General features: G+C 44.2%; 1 protein-coding gene across 1 annotated transcript in view; it reads right to left on the reverse strand.

Annotated features, from left to right (window-relative positions):
* Positions 1–9,810: 9,810 nt before the first annotated feature.
* KCNK17 (potassium two pore domain channel subfamily K member 17) overlaps positions 9,811–15,918 on the reverse strand; it is a 29,582-nt gene continuing 23,474 nt past the window's right edge. Inside the window, exons 4-5 of the mRNA XM_033145446.1 lie at positions 12,179–12,347; positions 9,811–11,020 (exon numbers count right to left, since the gene is read on the reverse strand). Of these exons, the coding sequence (XP_033001337.1) occupies positions 10,758–11,020; positions 12,179–12,347 (432 nt within the window). The 3' untranslated portion in view covers positions 9,811–10,757. The remainder of the gene's footprint in view (positions 11,021–12,178; positions 12,348–15,918) is intronic.

The raw sequence follows: 15,918 nt of genomic DNA on the forward strand, positions 1-15,918 counted from the left end.
GTTAAATCCTATGAAAACATTTCCTGTCTATACAAAATAAAAATAAAAAATCCTTCCAGTAGCACCTTAGAGACCAACTAAGTTTGTTATTGGTATGAGCTTTCCTGTGCATGCACACTTCTTCAAATACACATGAAAGCTCATACCAATAACAAACTTAGCTGGTCTCTAAGGTGCTACTGGAAGGATTTTTTTTTATTTTGTTTCGACTATGGCAGACCAACACGGCTACCTACCTGTAACTATTTCCTGTCTATGAAGAACATTAGTTTCTGTCCATTCTTTTCTTAGAGTTCTAGCATCCCTGAAGTCAGTCCCAACAAAGACTGAGCTGAGTCAGATCCATGTTGTTGTGCGGAACCCAATCTCAGATCACTGAGAGACTTCAGGGAACCCTGCTGCTCTCCATTCCAAGTGTGGTCTCACCAGAGATTTGTATCACAGCATTATGATTCTGGCAGTTTTATTTTCAACCCCTTTCCTAAGGATCCCTAGCATGGAATTCAGCTTTTTCACAGCTGCTCTGCGCTAGAATCTGACTTTGCCTTTGTTATAGTTGTGACCAGTACTTTTTTTCTGGGGGTACGCAGGTGTATGCATACCCCTAAACATTTTGTGAATCTACGTTTGGCTTCATTGAGGGGCAGTATTTCAATATGAGTAGGAAAATGAAAGTACCTCTAAACGTTTTTTTTGTTTTGTTTTGTTTTGTTTTTAAGTAAAAAGCACTGGTTGTGGCAATTTTGTTGTCTCCTGCCCCCAGTGTGATTTGTGAAGAAGGCAGGTGCCACTTCCAGCAGTGGCCACAACTTGCTAGGGGCTGATGAAAGCTGTGGTCCAAAACATTTGGAGAGGGCCAGAATACTGATCCAGACAAACAGCCCCAGTTAACTCATTTATACTGGAGGGGGAAATGGTTACAGTAATGTTTAATAACATCTCCCGCTTGGTGCTACTTCATTTTACAGCTATTTATAGTCAACATGGGTTTGAACCCTTCCCTGGTGATACCATCTCAAGAATGCGAGAAGCACTTTACCTTTAAGTATCCTTCTGAGGACAGAACTCCACGTTGCAAGGCAACAGAGATAACAGCTATCAGATGAATTTGACGTTGTCTCCAGATGCTGGAAGCATCGGATTGGTTTGAAAGATCTGGAAGATTTCCACATCAGTGGGAAACAAATAGAAAGAAACTCCCAACTAGCCAGATTAAATGGAGTTAAAGAACATCTTTAAATGGTTTTAAAATGTTAGAGCTATGCAGCCAGACTTGATGTTTCTATTTTGGGGAGAGGGAGGGGAAATGTTTTCCAAAACGGAATATTCGCAGAGTTCAAGGCGGAAGAGTTGGCTTTGAATGAAACCTGCGGGTGAAGTAATGGGTAATGTCAATGGTCGTCTGAGTGGGGGGGGGGGACAGGACGGACTAGCATCTGAGGGTTCCATTCTCATGTTGAGCTTTGCAAATATCACTCAGGACTAAAGAAGTCACATTACAGTCACGGTAATGGTGTGAAAAAAGCTTTCCCTGCTCTATTTTCTTACTCAAGAGAACCAATATTTAAGTAAATGTTAAATAACAACATAATAAAATAAAAGAGGGTTGGATTCCAACACTGCTGGATTTTCCATGCAGGAAAACTATAAATGGTGATTACCTCCATTTCTATTAAATGTGATGGTGACTGAGCAAAAATGTAGCTATTTTTCTTCAAGAGTGTTGCATATGCTGTATGGCATTTGCCCTGTGTATCACAGCCTATCTAGCTGAAGTTACAGGTAGGTAGCCGTGTTGGTCTGCCATAGTCAAAACAAAATGAAAAATTAAAAAATTCCTTCCAGTAGCACCTTAGAGACCAACTAAGTTTGTTCTTGGTATGAGCTTTCGTGTGCATGCACACTTGGTATCTGAAGAAGTGTGCATGCACACACGAAAGCTCATACTAAGAACATATCTAGCTGAAGTTCAACTCCAAACATTTATGTGATGCTCCAAAACCAGCCAACAAGGAATGGGAACCTTTGAGTTGCCCACTTCAATGAAATACTACCCAATTGGCAGAAAATAATGGAGGCTGTCACATTGAGCAGAGGATAACACCTGATTTAATTGACTTTGTTGGTTTCATTCTTTATTTATAACTAGATTTATATAGTGCCCTTCATCAAAAGATCTCAGGGCAGTTCACAAGATTATCATGCTAATAATACTCAGCAGCACTTTATAGTACTTAAAGAGAGGGTTTTAAAAATCAGTTTTGTGCAAGCATTGATTAAAGATTTCCTGCAGTATGTGATACAGGGAGGCATTATTAGCTAGTTTAAATGAGAGGAAAATAAACCACAGTTTAGTTTATTGTGTGTTTACATATTACTTCACACACCCCAAAGAAGTCCTGGAGTGATTTACAGGGCAATAAAATACAGGATACAACATGTAAAAGGAAATTCATCAAGACAATGCAAATATAAATATTAAAATTGTTAAAAGTAAAGGGGGAGGGAAGCGTCACCATAGGCCTGAAAATTAGTGTTCTCCAAAAGTGCAGGAGAATAAAAATATATTTGCCAATATTTGCAAAGTCAGCAACAGGTAAGATTCCTTGGGGGGAGCATTGCACCATCAAGCAGCTACTGCAGCAAAATTATAAAGCTACACTCAGGAATTGACTGACCAGGAACAAGACCTCAAGGTCGTAGCTCAGGGAGGGTGTCAACCCAGTGTGGTAGCTGTGAATGGAAAATAAAACATCCGACATAATGTCAGAAATCTAAGGCGCTGCCACATTTGGAATACTGTGCACAATTCTGACTGCCTCCCCTTCAAAAAGGATTTTGGAGGGTTGGAAAAGATTCAGAGAAGAACGATCAAGAGAGTGGGGAAATTCCCCTATGACACAAGGTTGCAGCATTCAGGACTTCTTCCAACAGGTGGTTCTTGCAGCAGGAAGTACAGGCTCGGAGGCTGGGGGGTGGGAGCCAATGATTCGCTGTGTCTTTCAACAGGTGTGTGGCTAGCACAAATTAAACAGTGCAAGCCTTTTCTAGTGTGGAAATGCACACACCTGTTGAAATGATGTCTGCCAGACATCTTTTTACCTGTGTGTGGTCCTGATGTACTTTTGGGCCCTATACTTGAGCACCACAGCTTGTTACATTCCCAATGCTGTTAAAATTTGAACCAAACTAGACCCTTTTGGGGCACGATGAACTTGAACTACAGCTAAAGGCAAAGGGACCCCTGACCATTAGGTCCAGTCGTGTCCGACTCTGGGGTTGCAGCGCTCATCTCATGTTACTGGCCAAGGGAGCTGGTGTACAGCTTCCGGGTCATGTGGCCAGCATGACAAAGCCGCTTCTGGCGAACCAGAGCAGTGCATGGAAACGCCGTTTACCTTCCCACTGGAGCGATACCTATTTATCTACTTGCACTTTGACGTGCTTTCGAACTGCTAGGTTGGCAGGAGCTGGGACAGAGCAACAGGAGCTCACCCCATCGCGGGGATTTGAACCACCAACCTTCTGATCAGCAAGCCCTAGGCTCTGTGGTTTAACCCACAGCACCACCCGCTAGTTCCTTTTCAAAAAAACTTTCCTAGCACTGGCCAGAGACCATGGGCTGCCAAGGCTTTTGAGCCTGTGGGCATATTTTGATAAGAGTGTCATGGACACTGGCACCTCCCCCTTTACCTACAGAAAGGAGCTATGCTGTGGTAGGGGGGGAAATGTATGGATAAGTAAATGACAGGAGTAGTAAGGGGACCTTTATTTATTTAGTACATTTTATACTCCCTTTTCATGTGATATGGAAACCAAGATTGTGTACATGTGGTTCCTAGGCATTCTACCATCCTAGCAGTAATCAGACCCAGATTTGCTTAATTTCAGAAAGGCGGTATCATGTATCCTCAGACCATGCCCTTGTTCTTATCTGTGTACAGTATTATCATTGTATTTATGTGCCCTTTTAGTTGCCACTGCTTTGTAGTGTGTGAATATTTATGATAAACTGGCTTGAGTGCTGTTTCCAGAAAAGCAGCATATACACTTGCCAAGTATAAAGATGCCCCCCACTTACGTGGGGGTTACATTCTGGGGTGCCACGTGTGTAAGTGAAAATCAGTTAAGTTGGGGGCACCCTCTAAAAACCTTCTCCCCCCCCCCCCTGCTCTCCAGTTCTCTCTCCACACAACTCTCTCTTCCACCAGAGCTGAAGCACTGGGGTCAGCTGGAGGCTGCGGAGGAAAGTTGCTGCTGCTGCATTACCCCATATAGCAGCTGCTAGGCGGGGAGGCTGAGCAGCATAAACAAAACTCTGCTGCTCCTCAGGTCTCTTCAGGGCTTCCTCCACCCTCACTGACATCCTCTTCAGGTTCCAGGGAGGGTTTCCTCATGAGCCAAGAGGACTCTCCAGCTCTCTCTTGCCATTTTGGTTTGAATCTACTTTCCAGCACCAAGCCTATATATGCGGTCATGTGCAAGTCAATTGTGCATATCGCCTGTATAAGAACAGCCTGCTGGATCAGGCCCATAGCCCATCTAGTCTAGTACTCAGTTCCCACAGTGGTAGACCAGATGCCTTTGTGAAACCTAGAAGTAAATGAATGAATGCAAGCCTTGAAAGACAAACATTTCCCAGCCATGAAGGCTGGAAAGAAAGAGGAGATTCTTGTGATCACAGGTTCTGTATCAGATTCTGGATTCTGCAACCATGAAATTACTTTGGACAAATAGCTCTGTCTGAGGCTGTTTTGGAAATATGCTCTGGCATGAGAAGCATTAGGTGTATTCCTTTGAAATCCTGGCTGACATTTTGCTGCTTTCCTTGGAAGTTTTATTTTTGAACTTGAAATAATTATGTTTCCTACATTGGAATGAGTCTACCACCCATGACCAGTCATGGGTCCTGAACAGTACACTTGCTGCTGCTTTATATATTTTCTTTTGGGTTTCTAAACTTTCGAAAGCTGGCTAGTGTTTTCATGTCCTAATCTAAGGCTTATTGGTTTAAACTCACGTTTGGACAGCACTGTGTTTGTTCATTTGGGGATTCTCTGAAGTTGTTAAAATATTCCAAATGGGACAAAGCAGTGGAAACATAAATTCAGTCACAAAAAAATATACAGCGAGATGAACAGAAATGCTTTTTTAATGTTTTTAAAATAACAGTGATTTTTTAATGTTGAGCCCAGGGTTGTAACAATATCTGAATTCCCTGTAATTAATGAACCAAGGGGCAGTTCTACAAAAATCCAAAAAAAGAAGGGTTCCTGTGCTATTAATAGCTGTATAAGAGGCATAATGTTGTGACCAAATGTCTCAGTCTAGTGAATCTTCCAAAAAATAGGAGCACCCTCAGGGCCGTCTTAAAGGGATCGGCCGCCCTGGCGCGACGATCCCTCGGCGCCCCCGGTGGGCCGCCTGTCCGCCCACCTCCCTCCCGCTGGCCGCCCCTTGGGAGGGGGGGTGGGCGAGCGGGAGATGAGGGGCATGGCGCAAGCCGGCCGCCCTCCGGAGCCCCAGCTGGAGCGCTGGGAAGGGCGCGCAAAGCCCCGCGCCGCTCCAGCGCCACGCCCCTCATCCCCCAAGGGGTGGCCAGCGCGGGAGGGAGGTGGGCGAGCGGGGGATGAGGGGCGTGGCTTTGCGCGCCCTTCCCAGTGCTCCAGCTGGGGCTCCGGAGGGCAGCTGGCTTGCAGTTTGCCCGCCGGCGCGCGAGTGCTCGCCCGCCCGCCCATGGGGGCAGGCGCGGGTTGGGGAGGGGGCGCCTGGTATGCCGGCGGGCTCGCGGGGGCGCCCCTGGGGGGCCTGGCGCCCTGGTGCACCACGCCACCCAGCCCCTATGACGAGACGGCCCTGAGCACCCTAAGGCCTGGTGTTTACAGAATGCAGGAGAAATTCTTAATTGAGAATATAATGTGTATGTTTTAAGATAGCTAAGCCAAACCATGGGTAACTGGGGCTGTGGGAGAGAAATGCACAAGTGCCTAATTCCTTCCCCCTTTTTTACCCCCACACTAAGTGCACTCTGGGCTAAGTGAAGAACAAACCTTGGCTACAGCCTACGGGTCATGGTTAGTGGGGGGACAGATTAAGCATGAGCCTGGGTTCGGATGACATGTTAAGACAAACCTTCGCATAGCTCAGCATAGTATATGAATGAAAAGAATCAGAGAGGACCAAAGAGACTATGAGCTCCTCTCTCATGTGATCCCCCAAAGTCAGAGTTTCTGTCTTACCATGTTGTGTGAACCAGGCCTACGTCTTGAATGACATCATTTAGTCTGAAGGTGCAGGTGTATTGCTGAAACTATGTAGAGCTTGCCCTGAAGGCTAAAAGAAAGATTGTCTGGGAAATTATACACAAGCCATACTGAGCCCTTCAGAGAAGGATAGCTGGGGTGCATGCGAATAATACAGAGGCCTATGGGGGGAAGAGGTGGGGAGAGAGAGCAGGAAAATAATCTTTATTGATCAGGATTCCACCACGATCACACACACACAAACAGTAAGTAAACTACATTAATTATACCGTTGATTATAATTATAATCTTCATCATCTCACTCTTCACCCTAAACGCGTACATTAGCACTAAGCCATAGTTTGGATTAACATGATGTACAAACCAGGCCAATATCTTGCCTACCACCATTGCACCCAAGCATAATGTTGATGCATGATAACTTTGTTCACTTTCAAGTGCTTGGGCAATCTAAAAAGCTGTTTAGAAACTGGGAAACAAGTGCTGGAATTTCCTTAAACTTTCTGGTCACTTGTTTTGAATGCTAATGTATGTTTTCACAGGGTGTGAACTATTTATTTGGTCGTGGAACTTTCAATAAGCATTATATTTTAAAAAAATTAATTGCATGGTTGTTTTAAGCAAAACCACATGCATGGCCTCAGAAAGAAACCTTTTAAAGACCTTAAAGTATCTCCTGTAATTTTCCAATGGAGATTGTGGAAGAATCCCAGTCATCTGTGACAAGCAGCTGAGTGGGCATGTTTTTCTTTAGTCACCCTTGAACGAATAACCTTCCCTGTTTTGGCAGACAACCGTTCTGTGGGTGATTTTTCCACCCTTTACGATACAAATCTCCTCCTGCTATGACTACCTCATCCCGCTCCAAAGCCCTGGGAAACAGCAGAAACTTGCGGAAGCAACAGAGAATCTGACATGCTGACGGGATCTTTGCAGACAGATTAGGTGAGATGATCAAATTACAATGGGACAATGCCTAATGGTACAAAAGCTAGAGTTTGGGGGAAATAAGCAAATGCTGTTTAGTTGCATCAGAATCACCAGCAGCCCAATATGGGGCAAGTGTACAGATGGATGGGATGAGGGTGCCAGTGGAAGAGGTAGATAAATGAAATGCAAGTGGGGGCGGGGTGGGGAGAGCATTCCAGAAAATGTTGTGATGGACAAGCATAAATCACTTTAACATTGATTAGCCCAGAGAAGGGAAGCATGTGGTTCTCCAGATAGGGATAGGAAGGAAGCCCCTTTGGTCTCTGCCTAAATGACCACGGTATATGCTAACACAGTTTTTTCTTTCATCCATCTTCTGGGTTTGCTTTCCGTATGCTTTCCAATTTCTTACCTCCTTGGTGTGCTCACTCATAGGCAATTATTCCCAATGAAGGAAACTGGAACTACCTGCTTCCTCCATGACAGGATTGCTATTGCTTCTATGGCTACCCTCTGCTGTCTTTTTCTTCTTCCCTCTCCTCCCTGCCTTTATGGATATTGCACCTGACTCTGGTGGGTTTTTTTTTTTAATAACGAATTTATTGGTTTTTCCATAACAAAGAACAATCCAACACCTTCACCAACAATCCAACACCTTCACCCAAGCACCTCCCACCACAACTATAACTAAACAAATACAGACACACCAACGATTCTTCTTCTTATTTACATACAAAAAAAATAATTCTTGGTTGAATCATTACTGTTGACTTCCCCTGCTTTCTCTCCTTCGGCTTCAATTCCAAATTTACTTTAATAACTTCACATCTCTAAAATTAAATTCATTTAAAAATTCAAAACTAAACATTCTTCTTAAACTCTTATTTTTTAGTTCATAATAATATATCACTTCTTAACTTAAATAAAATCTAGTCATATTATAACTTCATAATAATTAATAACAAAGCTTCATATCTTAACATATTATTTCTTAGATCAAATCATATCAGACGTCTTCTTTCCCTTAAACTGCTGCTAATAAAGGAAAATTTAAATATCCCTTCTCTAGTTCAGAAACTTAAAATCTTGACACACCGGCTTCAGGGTACCATAATAGACCATCTTATCTTTACCCTTAATACAATTCATCCTATCCCGCTTCTAACCATTTTCCTTCTGCGTCTTATGCCGGAGCCACTCCTCAAATTGTCCTCTTTTCTTATAAGTCCACAGATCCAGACAAAGTTCACAACAATCCTTGCATAGAGCATCAGGGTACACAGTTCATCACCTTCCAGCTTCTCCAGTTTGATATTCCATTCTTCTTTTATTTGTAGACTTAATAATTTCCCCCCCATCACTCCCGAGCTCTCACCCCAGAAGTTGGATATAAAAAACCTCCTCGTCCTGGGTCTGCCACCCCCGCAGGACTTTTCTTCTTTCCGGAGTTGCCAAGCCATTTTACTCTGTTCTTCAATAATCCCCTTCAGCTCTTTGCCAAGGCTCTCTTCCATTGCAGCCATGTCCTGAAAAGTCTCCTCTGTGGGATATACCTTTTCTGTCATATCCCGATTCAACAAAACCAGTTTCTGGTTAAGCAGTTCCAGCCTCAAAAAAATTATCCTTTGCTCATCAGTCAATCCAGAGTCCAAAACTAGCTCAAAAACGAAACCCAACATGGTAGAAGTGGGCATAGGGTATCAAATTTCAGTGTTTCCCATCTTAGTCACAGTGTTTTTCCACTCAATTCCCAACCTCCGCAGCCATTTTCCCTGGAGTCAGGGCGAAAAGATTACAAGCTATCCATTTTAAAAAGAGATATTTGTCACTGTCTCGTTCCCCCGAAGGGGATCTAAACCATCTCACTTATCCAAAGTCAAAGCATTGTATCCATCACTGTAGCAGCCGTTACTATCAAAGCAGTTATTTTCTTTTACACCGAAGGGGGAAAGACAGGCTTCCTTTTCGTTGTCTCTCCCGGTGCTCTAAATGCCAGAAATAAATCCAATCGAGTACTCACGACCACCGGGCTTCCTCTTTTTTTCCCCTTGCAGGTAGAACGATGTTGCTCACCGCGAGCGGCGGCCGCCGCTTCGCCGGCCCGGTTGGGGCATATCCCCTATAGCCCGGCTCCGTGGTCCCTTCACCCCCACTCCCCCTTTACAGGGGGAACGAGGGAAGGGTTCGGAGCCTTAATGGGCTCGCCGGGGTGCCCGAGGCGCGGGACGCTCTTCCCGCGCCTCACCGGAGCCCCGCTTTGCGGTAGCGGGGCTCCAACCCCGGGGCGGCCTGGGTTGCCTCGCTGCCGAGGCAACCCACGACCGCCCGCGATGGCGTCCTCGCCGGAACGACTCTGGTGGTTTTAGTAAGGTAAGGGTGGCCTCCCCAACTGAGCCCCAACAAAATGGCTACTGGCACGCAATATCTAAAAATGACAAGCCTGATGCCACCACTTATGAGGTGCTGGGTAGAAACAAATGGCTATTACACCCCCACCGGAAAGACATGATAGTGAAATGATAGTACTAGACCAAATGAGCCTTTGTCTGATTCAGCAGGTAAGTTCTCAAAACCTGTCGCCTGATATATATACCGTATATAAAAGGTACTTGCATATAGTATGGGGAAAGTGACGAGCTCTCAACGACAAAAGCGGTGACTGCTGTGCTTAAAGAAGTAGCACTGTGACTGCTCCATCGGCCTGGGCTCTGGTGGTAGTGGCTGTGCAGCACCAGGCCCTCCTAGAGGAAACATATTATCTAGATGGGACTGAATCAGTCCTGGTCACCCTGAGGGGGTGACCATTAACAGGAGAGGGGCAGGGGAAGTGCAAGCCTGTTGATCTGGCTCACTCTCTCAGCAACTTTTGATACCGTTGACCTTGGTATCTTACTGGACCATCTTGGTGGGTTGAGAGTGGGGCACTTGGTGCTCCACTTCTATCTACGGGGTTACTTCCAGAGAGTGGCACTGGTTGACTTTATCCCAGCCCCCTGGCAGTTACCTGTGATAAGTATATGCAACAGAACCTGCCACGCTTTGGAGTACAAATGCTCTTTATTAAAGGCAAGGGCTGTGGCAGCATCTGCTCAGCCTTCTATTGGGAAAATAACCCTACAAAGTTAATAGGTTGCAATACTACAGCAGCATTTTGAGCAGTGGTTAATAGGTGAGAAAGTCACCTCACATTTTTCCTACACAGAAATAACCTTGATATAGGGGGGAAACCTCCCACAGGTTGCCATAATTGCACAGTGATGTTCATGGTTTTCCAACTCTCACGCTTGCAGTGATATAAAAGCCCTTCAGCTAAGATGGCACAGGCCCTATTATTCCTCTGACACAGAGATTCATCTCCACATTGAAAGGAAATCACATGTAAGGCAGTCCTTGAACAACCCAAGGAGCAGACTTTGATTTCCACTCTGGTCTGAGTTGGATGATCCCACATGGCCACACTTCTGCCAGTGCCACAAAATGGTGGTCTGCTGATGGGCTGCCCAGCTGGATGTTTCCCTCCAGCAAAAGCCAAAACACTTTGGTGGAATAAAGCATATATGCCATTCAATTTGGCCCTGCAGGCTTAGTGTCCTTTGTGCTGCAGTTCTGCCCATCCTTAGATTCCAAAGTGACATTTGGGTTGCCACTTATTAACTCTTGCTCTGCGTCTCTGCTCCTTCTCTTGCAGCACCGGCAGAGGCCACTGGAGTTCTCTAGCAAGCTGATGCACAGATTGATGATCAGGGCTAGCCAAGCCATCCCAAAGAGAATCCACAGAGACACCACATTCTTATACCAGGATGGGTAGGTGCGCTCAGGGTTCATGCCTATGGAAAAACAACATTTGAGCTGTTTAGAGGTATGAAATGTCACTCCCTTGAGAGAGAACCATAAGATTAGCAGCCTTCCACTTAAGTATTTTACGATGAACTGAATCAACCAGGATTGAGCCTAGAACACTCTGGTGATTGAGAAAAACGAAATCCTGCAATGTCTTGAGCGTCTAAGAGTAGATGGGATACCATCCAGGTCAGAGACCAACCCAAAGGACACACTGAACTATGATTTCATTACCCACGAATGGTATGAACCAGGGAAATGTAGCTTAAGAAACATGATTCCTAATGGTTGAGTCAGTTGCCTATAGCCACCAGCATAAAAAGAAGATTACCCATTATGTGGAGGCAGAATTTGCATTTTGCACCTCCTTTTGATACAAAGTCCACATTCCATTGGCAGGGCTCTTGATGGAGATGCATCCAAGACCTGAAACCTTAGGGCCTATTTTCATGCAAGTAGTAAGGAAAGGAAAATACTAAAGGCCCAGGCCATACCATAATGTAGATGGAGTTAGATCTTGAACTAATCAAGACTCGTTTACAAATTAATGCCATATTTTGTGTGATGCACCATCCGTTGATGCCTCTTCTCATCTGAGAGCTGCCTGTGGTTCATCAGGAAAGGGCAGCTTCCCTCTCTCTGGGTGTTTGTGTGCATATGCGTACTCACATGGGATTGTGTGAGAAACACCTCACACACGGATTGTTCTAAACTTTTTTTGTGCCTGCTGAGTGATTAATTTGGTGCTTGTTTTCCCAAAGAGTTAAGTGCTTCCCTCGCTGAAAAGGGCACCACAGCAATGTGCCATAAGGTTGTTTGTGGAAGTGAAGCCAAAAACTGTGTTTGTGTAATCAAGCACATAAGCACCCCAGAGCAAAGGGCCCTTCACGTTCAAGTAGGGCCGCCTCTTTCAGCTTATGATGCAGAAGAAGCAAATGTTGACACTTCAGCTTTCAGCTGAAGAAACAGGGTATTTATTCCTTGTCATTATTAGACTCAAACTTGAGAAGGCTGCTTTTTTTGCCCATAACAGGAACTCACACACGGGAGCTTACTGAAAGGAAGAGAGAAAACCAAACTAAATAAACGTACTGGTTTATCTAAGTCTAAAAACATTCTGTATATAATAGATCTGAACTACTTACCAATTACATAATCTCCAAAGCCTATTGTGCTAAGAGTAATGAAAGAATAATAGAACCCTTCTTCATAGGTCCAGCCTTCTATGGCAGTAAACAACAGAGGAGGTAGCAGAAGGAACAGCAGAAGGCCAACAACCAGTGCACAGGTCCGCGTCAAGACAGCCGCCCCTTTCTAACAAGAAACAAAAATAAAGCTTGAAGCAGACTGGTAGATGGACATAGGCTCTTGTATCTCTTCCTGATCTCTTTAAGCCACAGTTCCACATTGCAGCATGTCTGAAACAGGGAACTGTGGTTTGATGGAAGTGCAGCAACCATGCTTTGATGATGGGTTACCATCCTGGTTAGTGAACTGACATTAAACCACAGTTCCCCCTTTCAGTTGTAATGACCGGGATTAAAGTGCCAAAGTCACCATGCAACAAGAGGAAGGAAAGGTGGAAACATGCTGATCAAACATTCCTTCCTGGTTGAATTACGCTATCATTTATTAAGCCAGGGACATTACATCAAACCTGGCCCTAAGTCTGCAGACAGAAGTATGGTCTCAAGAGTCAAGCCCTGAGAACAGTTAAGTCAGCCAGCGTGGTGCCCTCCAGATGGTCTACAGCTTCCATCCGTCATAGCCAGCATGGTTTAAAATACCTGGAGGTCACCAGGTTGACAAAAGACTGACTCAAGGCATCACCAGCCTTAAGGCAAAGGCTAAATTAAGGCATTTTTGGTGCCTGCTAAAATCATTCTTGTTTAGGAAAGCCTACCCAGATGCTTGGGACATGGGTGGCGCTGTGGGTTAAACCACAGAGCCTAGGGCTTGCTGATCAGAAGGTCGGCGGTTCGAATCTCCGCGATGGGGTGAGCTCCTGTTGCTCGGTCCCTGCTCCTGCCAATCTAGCAGTTTGAAAGCACGGCAAAGTGCAGGTAGATAAATAGGTACCACTCTGGCGGGAAGGCAAATGGGTTTTCTGTGCGGTGCTCTGGTTCGCCAGAAGCAGCTTAGTCATGCTGGCCACATGACCTGGAAGCTGTACACCGGCTCCCTCGGCTAGTAAAGCAAGATGAGCACCACAACCCCAGAGTCGTCCGCAACTGGACCTAATGGTCAGGGGTCCCTTTACCTTTATTCAGATGCTTAGAAATGCTGATGTGAATTTAATTCTGTTTTAGTTTGATCTGTTTAACCTTTTGTTTGATTTTAATGTTTTATCTTTTTATAAACCACCTTTTTTTAAAGCAATCAACCAGTATATATTTTTTATGAAATAAATAATAAAGTCAGGGGTAGACAACATGAGGCACTCCAGATATGTTGGACTTTAACCCCCTAGCAAGCCTCATCAATGGTCAGGGAAGACAAGAACTTGAGTTCAACAACATCTGGAGGGAACCACATTGGCCACCCAGTTAAGTGTTATGTATGATCAAGGAGGTGTCTGTAATTCTGTGTGGCTGTGGATTGTGCTACAATCCTCAATAGCAGTGGCTTGTAATTGGGGTGGTTGCACATCATGATGTTTCTCTCATACCATAGAGGACCTCAACTCACATCCTTTATAAAACACACACACATTTCTAACCCTCATTAATGTGAAAAGCTTAAAATCATGGTAGCATGGTTCTTCTTAAAATCATGGGAGCCTACGGAGGGCTCTGGATGGTTCTTCTAAATGTCTACGAGTCTGGAACTTTAAGTACATCTTTCCATCAGTCCCAATAAATCTCAAGTTATTTGCTCTGTAAACACCTTGCTGCAGCAGGCCTGACCTTTGTTTGTTGTGCACTGTGGCTTGGACTACATAGGTTGGTTTGGTTTGTGGAAAAGACTGGTAGATGGATTGTCTGGCCTTGTGGCCACTTTTGATCCCTTACAGTTCTGTGGGTTTGGCCCTGACTGGTCACACTGTGACTCAGTGACCTCAAGTTACAGATGAGAAAATGAGTATTATTATTCCCACTAGTTTATGGCTTAGCTAAAATTTGAACTTGGATCTTCCAGGGAAATTCAATGCTACTCAAGGCAGACTTGAAAGATGCATGACTAATTGCATCAATCTGCCACAAAAGTGGGTTGAAGGAAGGTTCTCACAGATGAAAGGAGACAGCACTATCAATTCTAGGAAATACGTTTTTTATGCTCCCCAGCTTTCATTTACATTTGCTACATAACATTTTATTTTATGTTTGTTTTTCATGCTGGAATGGTGCACTGCTAATTTCCTTCCCTTCCCTCTTCACGTTAATGGGCCTTTCTAGATCTAGTATAAATATATAATTATATGGCCATATAATTATAATAACTATAAGACTACCACACCGGCTCTCAAAGATAAAATGACAAAGTAAAAGTAAAATGCAATTTCATAAATTTCACAATATAATAAAACTACAACTCGCAGCCTAAACATTTCCAGAAGAGAGAATAAAATCAGATGACTAAAAACATGTACATAAATAGTGGTTTAGAACAGCAATATCACATATGGGGGGGTAATGGGGGGTTAAAGCGAGGGGGAGCCCTCATTTGGCATGCCAATGACCAGGTGCCAGGCAAGGCTCTCTGGGGAAACATTCCACAACTGGGACGCCACCGCACATAAAAGCTATGGTGGCCACCCAACTGACATCACCTGTTGGGGCACCTGGAACAGGTCCTCTGAAGGGAAGGCAAATGTTCAGATACTCTGGTACCCCAACCACTTTGAAGATTAAGACCAGTAATTTGAACAGGGCCTGGAAACAGACTAGCAGTTTATACAGGACCGGCTGTTTGACCAGATTGCCTAGTCCCAGTTAATACTTACCGGTATGTAGCCCTATTTTCTACCAACTGCAGTTTCCAGGCCATTTACAAAGATTTCCCCACATACAACACATTGCAATAATCTAAATGGGAAGTTACCAGAGAGTGGGTCACTGTGGCTTGTCTATCTCCATCCAGATATAGCCACAGCTGGTGCATCAGCTGAAGCTGATTAAAATGTTTGGAAACTTCTACTATTGCAAGTGGAAAAGTAAATGTCCCCAGCAAAAGTGTGCACATTTCTTTGACTGGGTATGACAATGCTTGCAATAAACAAATTATATATATATATATATATATATATATATATATCTATATATATATATATATATATAATATATATAGCATTGGTGGGTGTGAAAGGTTTGGATCTTGACATGCGATGCAGTCATCGGAACAGAAGTCAGATCTTCAACCTGTGCTGGGCCTGGGACTTGTCTGAAACAGCTGATGTGTTGCTTTATCCAGGAATTGCAAAGCATCTGAAAAAAAAACTGTAGAGTTTTTCAGGAATACTATGCACAGTAGTTGATCCTAGCCAGTTCAGGGACTGGGACAAGACTATGTACATGCGTCATGCTTTCTGGATACATGGAGCCAGAGACGCTAGTAAATAACCTGAGGAATGCAAGTCCTGGCCAGACATAACGTGAAGGGGGAACATGATGAGGAAGAGGCAGCAGGTAATAACCCAACTTTGCATGAAGGAAAGCAATTTCTCTTTGATAACAACTTCCCTAAGACAAGGCATTTAAGCTGGGCACACACAATCACATTTTTGTGAGCTTTCTCTTTTGCCCCTCCTGACATATTTTACCCCAAAGTTCTGGTTTTTTTTTTTTTTAGTGGAAGTTATGACCCACACAAACTTTGTTGCTTTTCAGCACTGTCATTACAGGATCAGGCCAATGTTCTAAAGTAGTCTGCATGTGGAAGAGATTCT

This window comes from Lacerta agilis, chromosome 3 (assembly GCF_009819535.1).
Source record: "Lacerta agilis isolate rLacAgi1 chromosome 3, rLacAgi1.pri, whole genome shotgun sequence".
Classification (NCBI taxonomy): Eukaryota; Metazoa; Chordata; class Lepidosauria; order Squamata; family Lacertidae; genus Lacerta; species Lacerta agilis.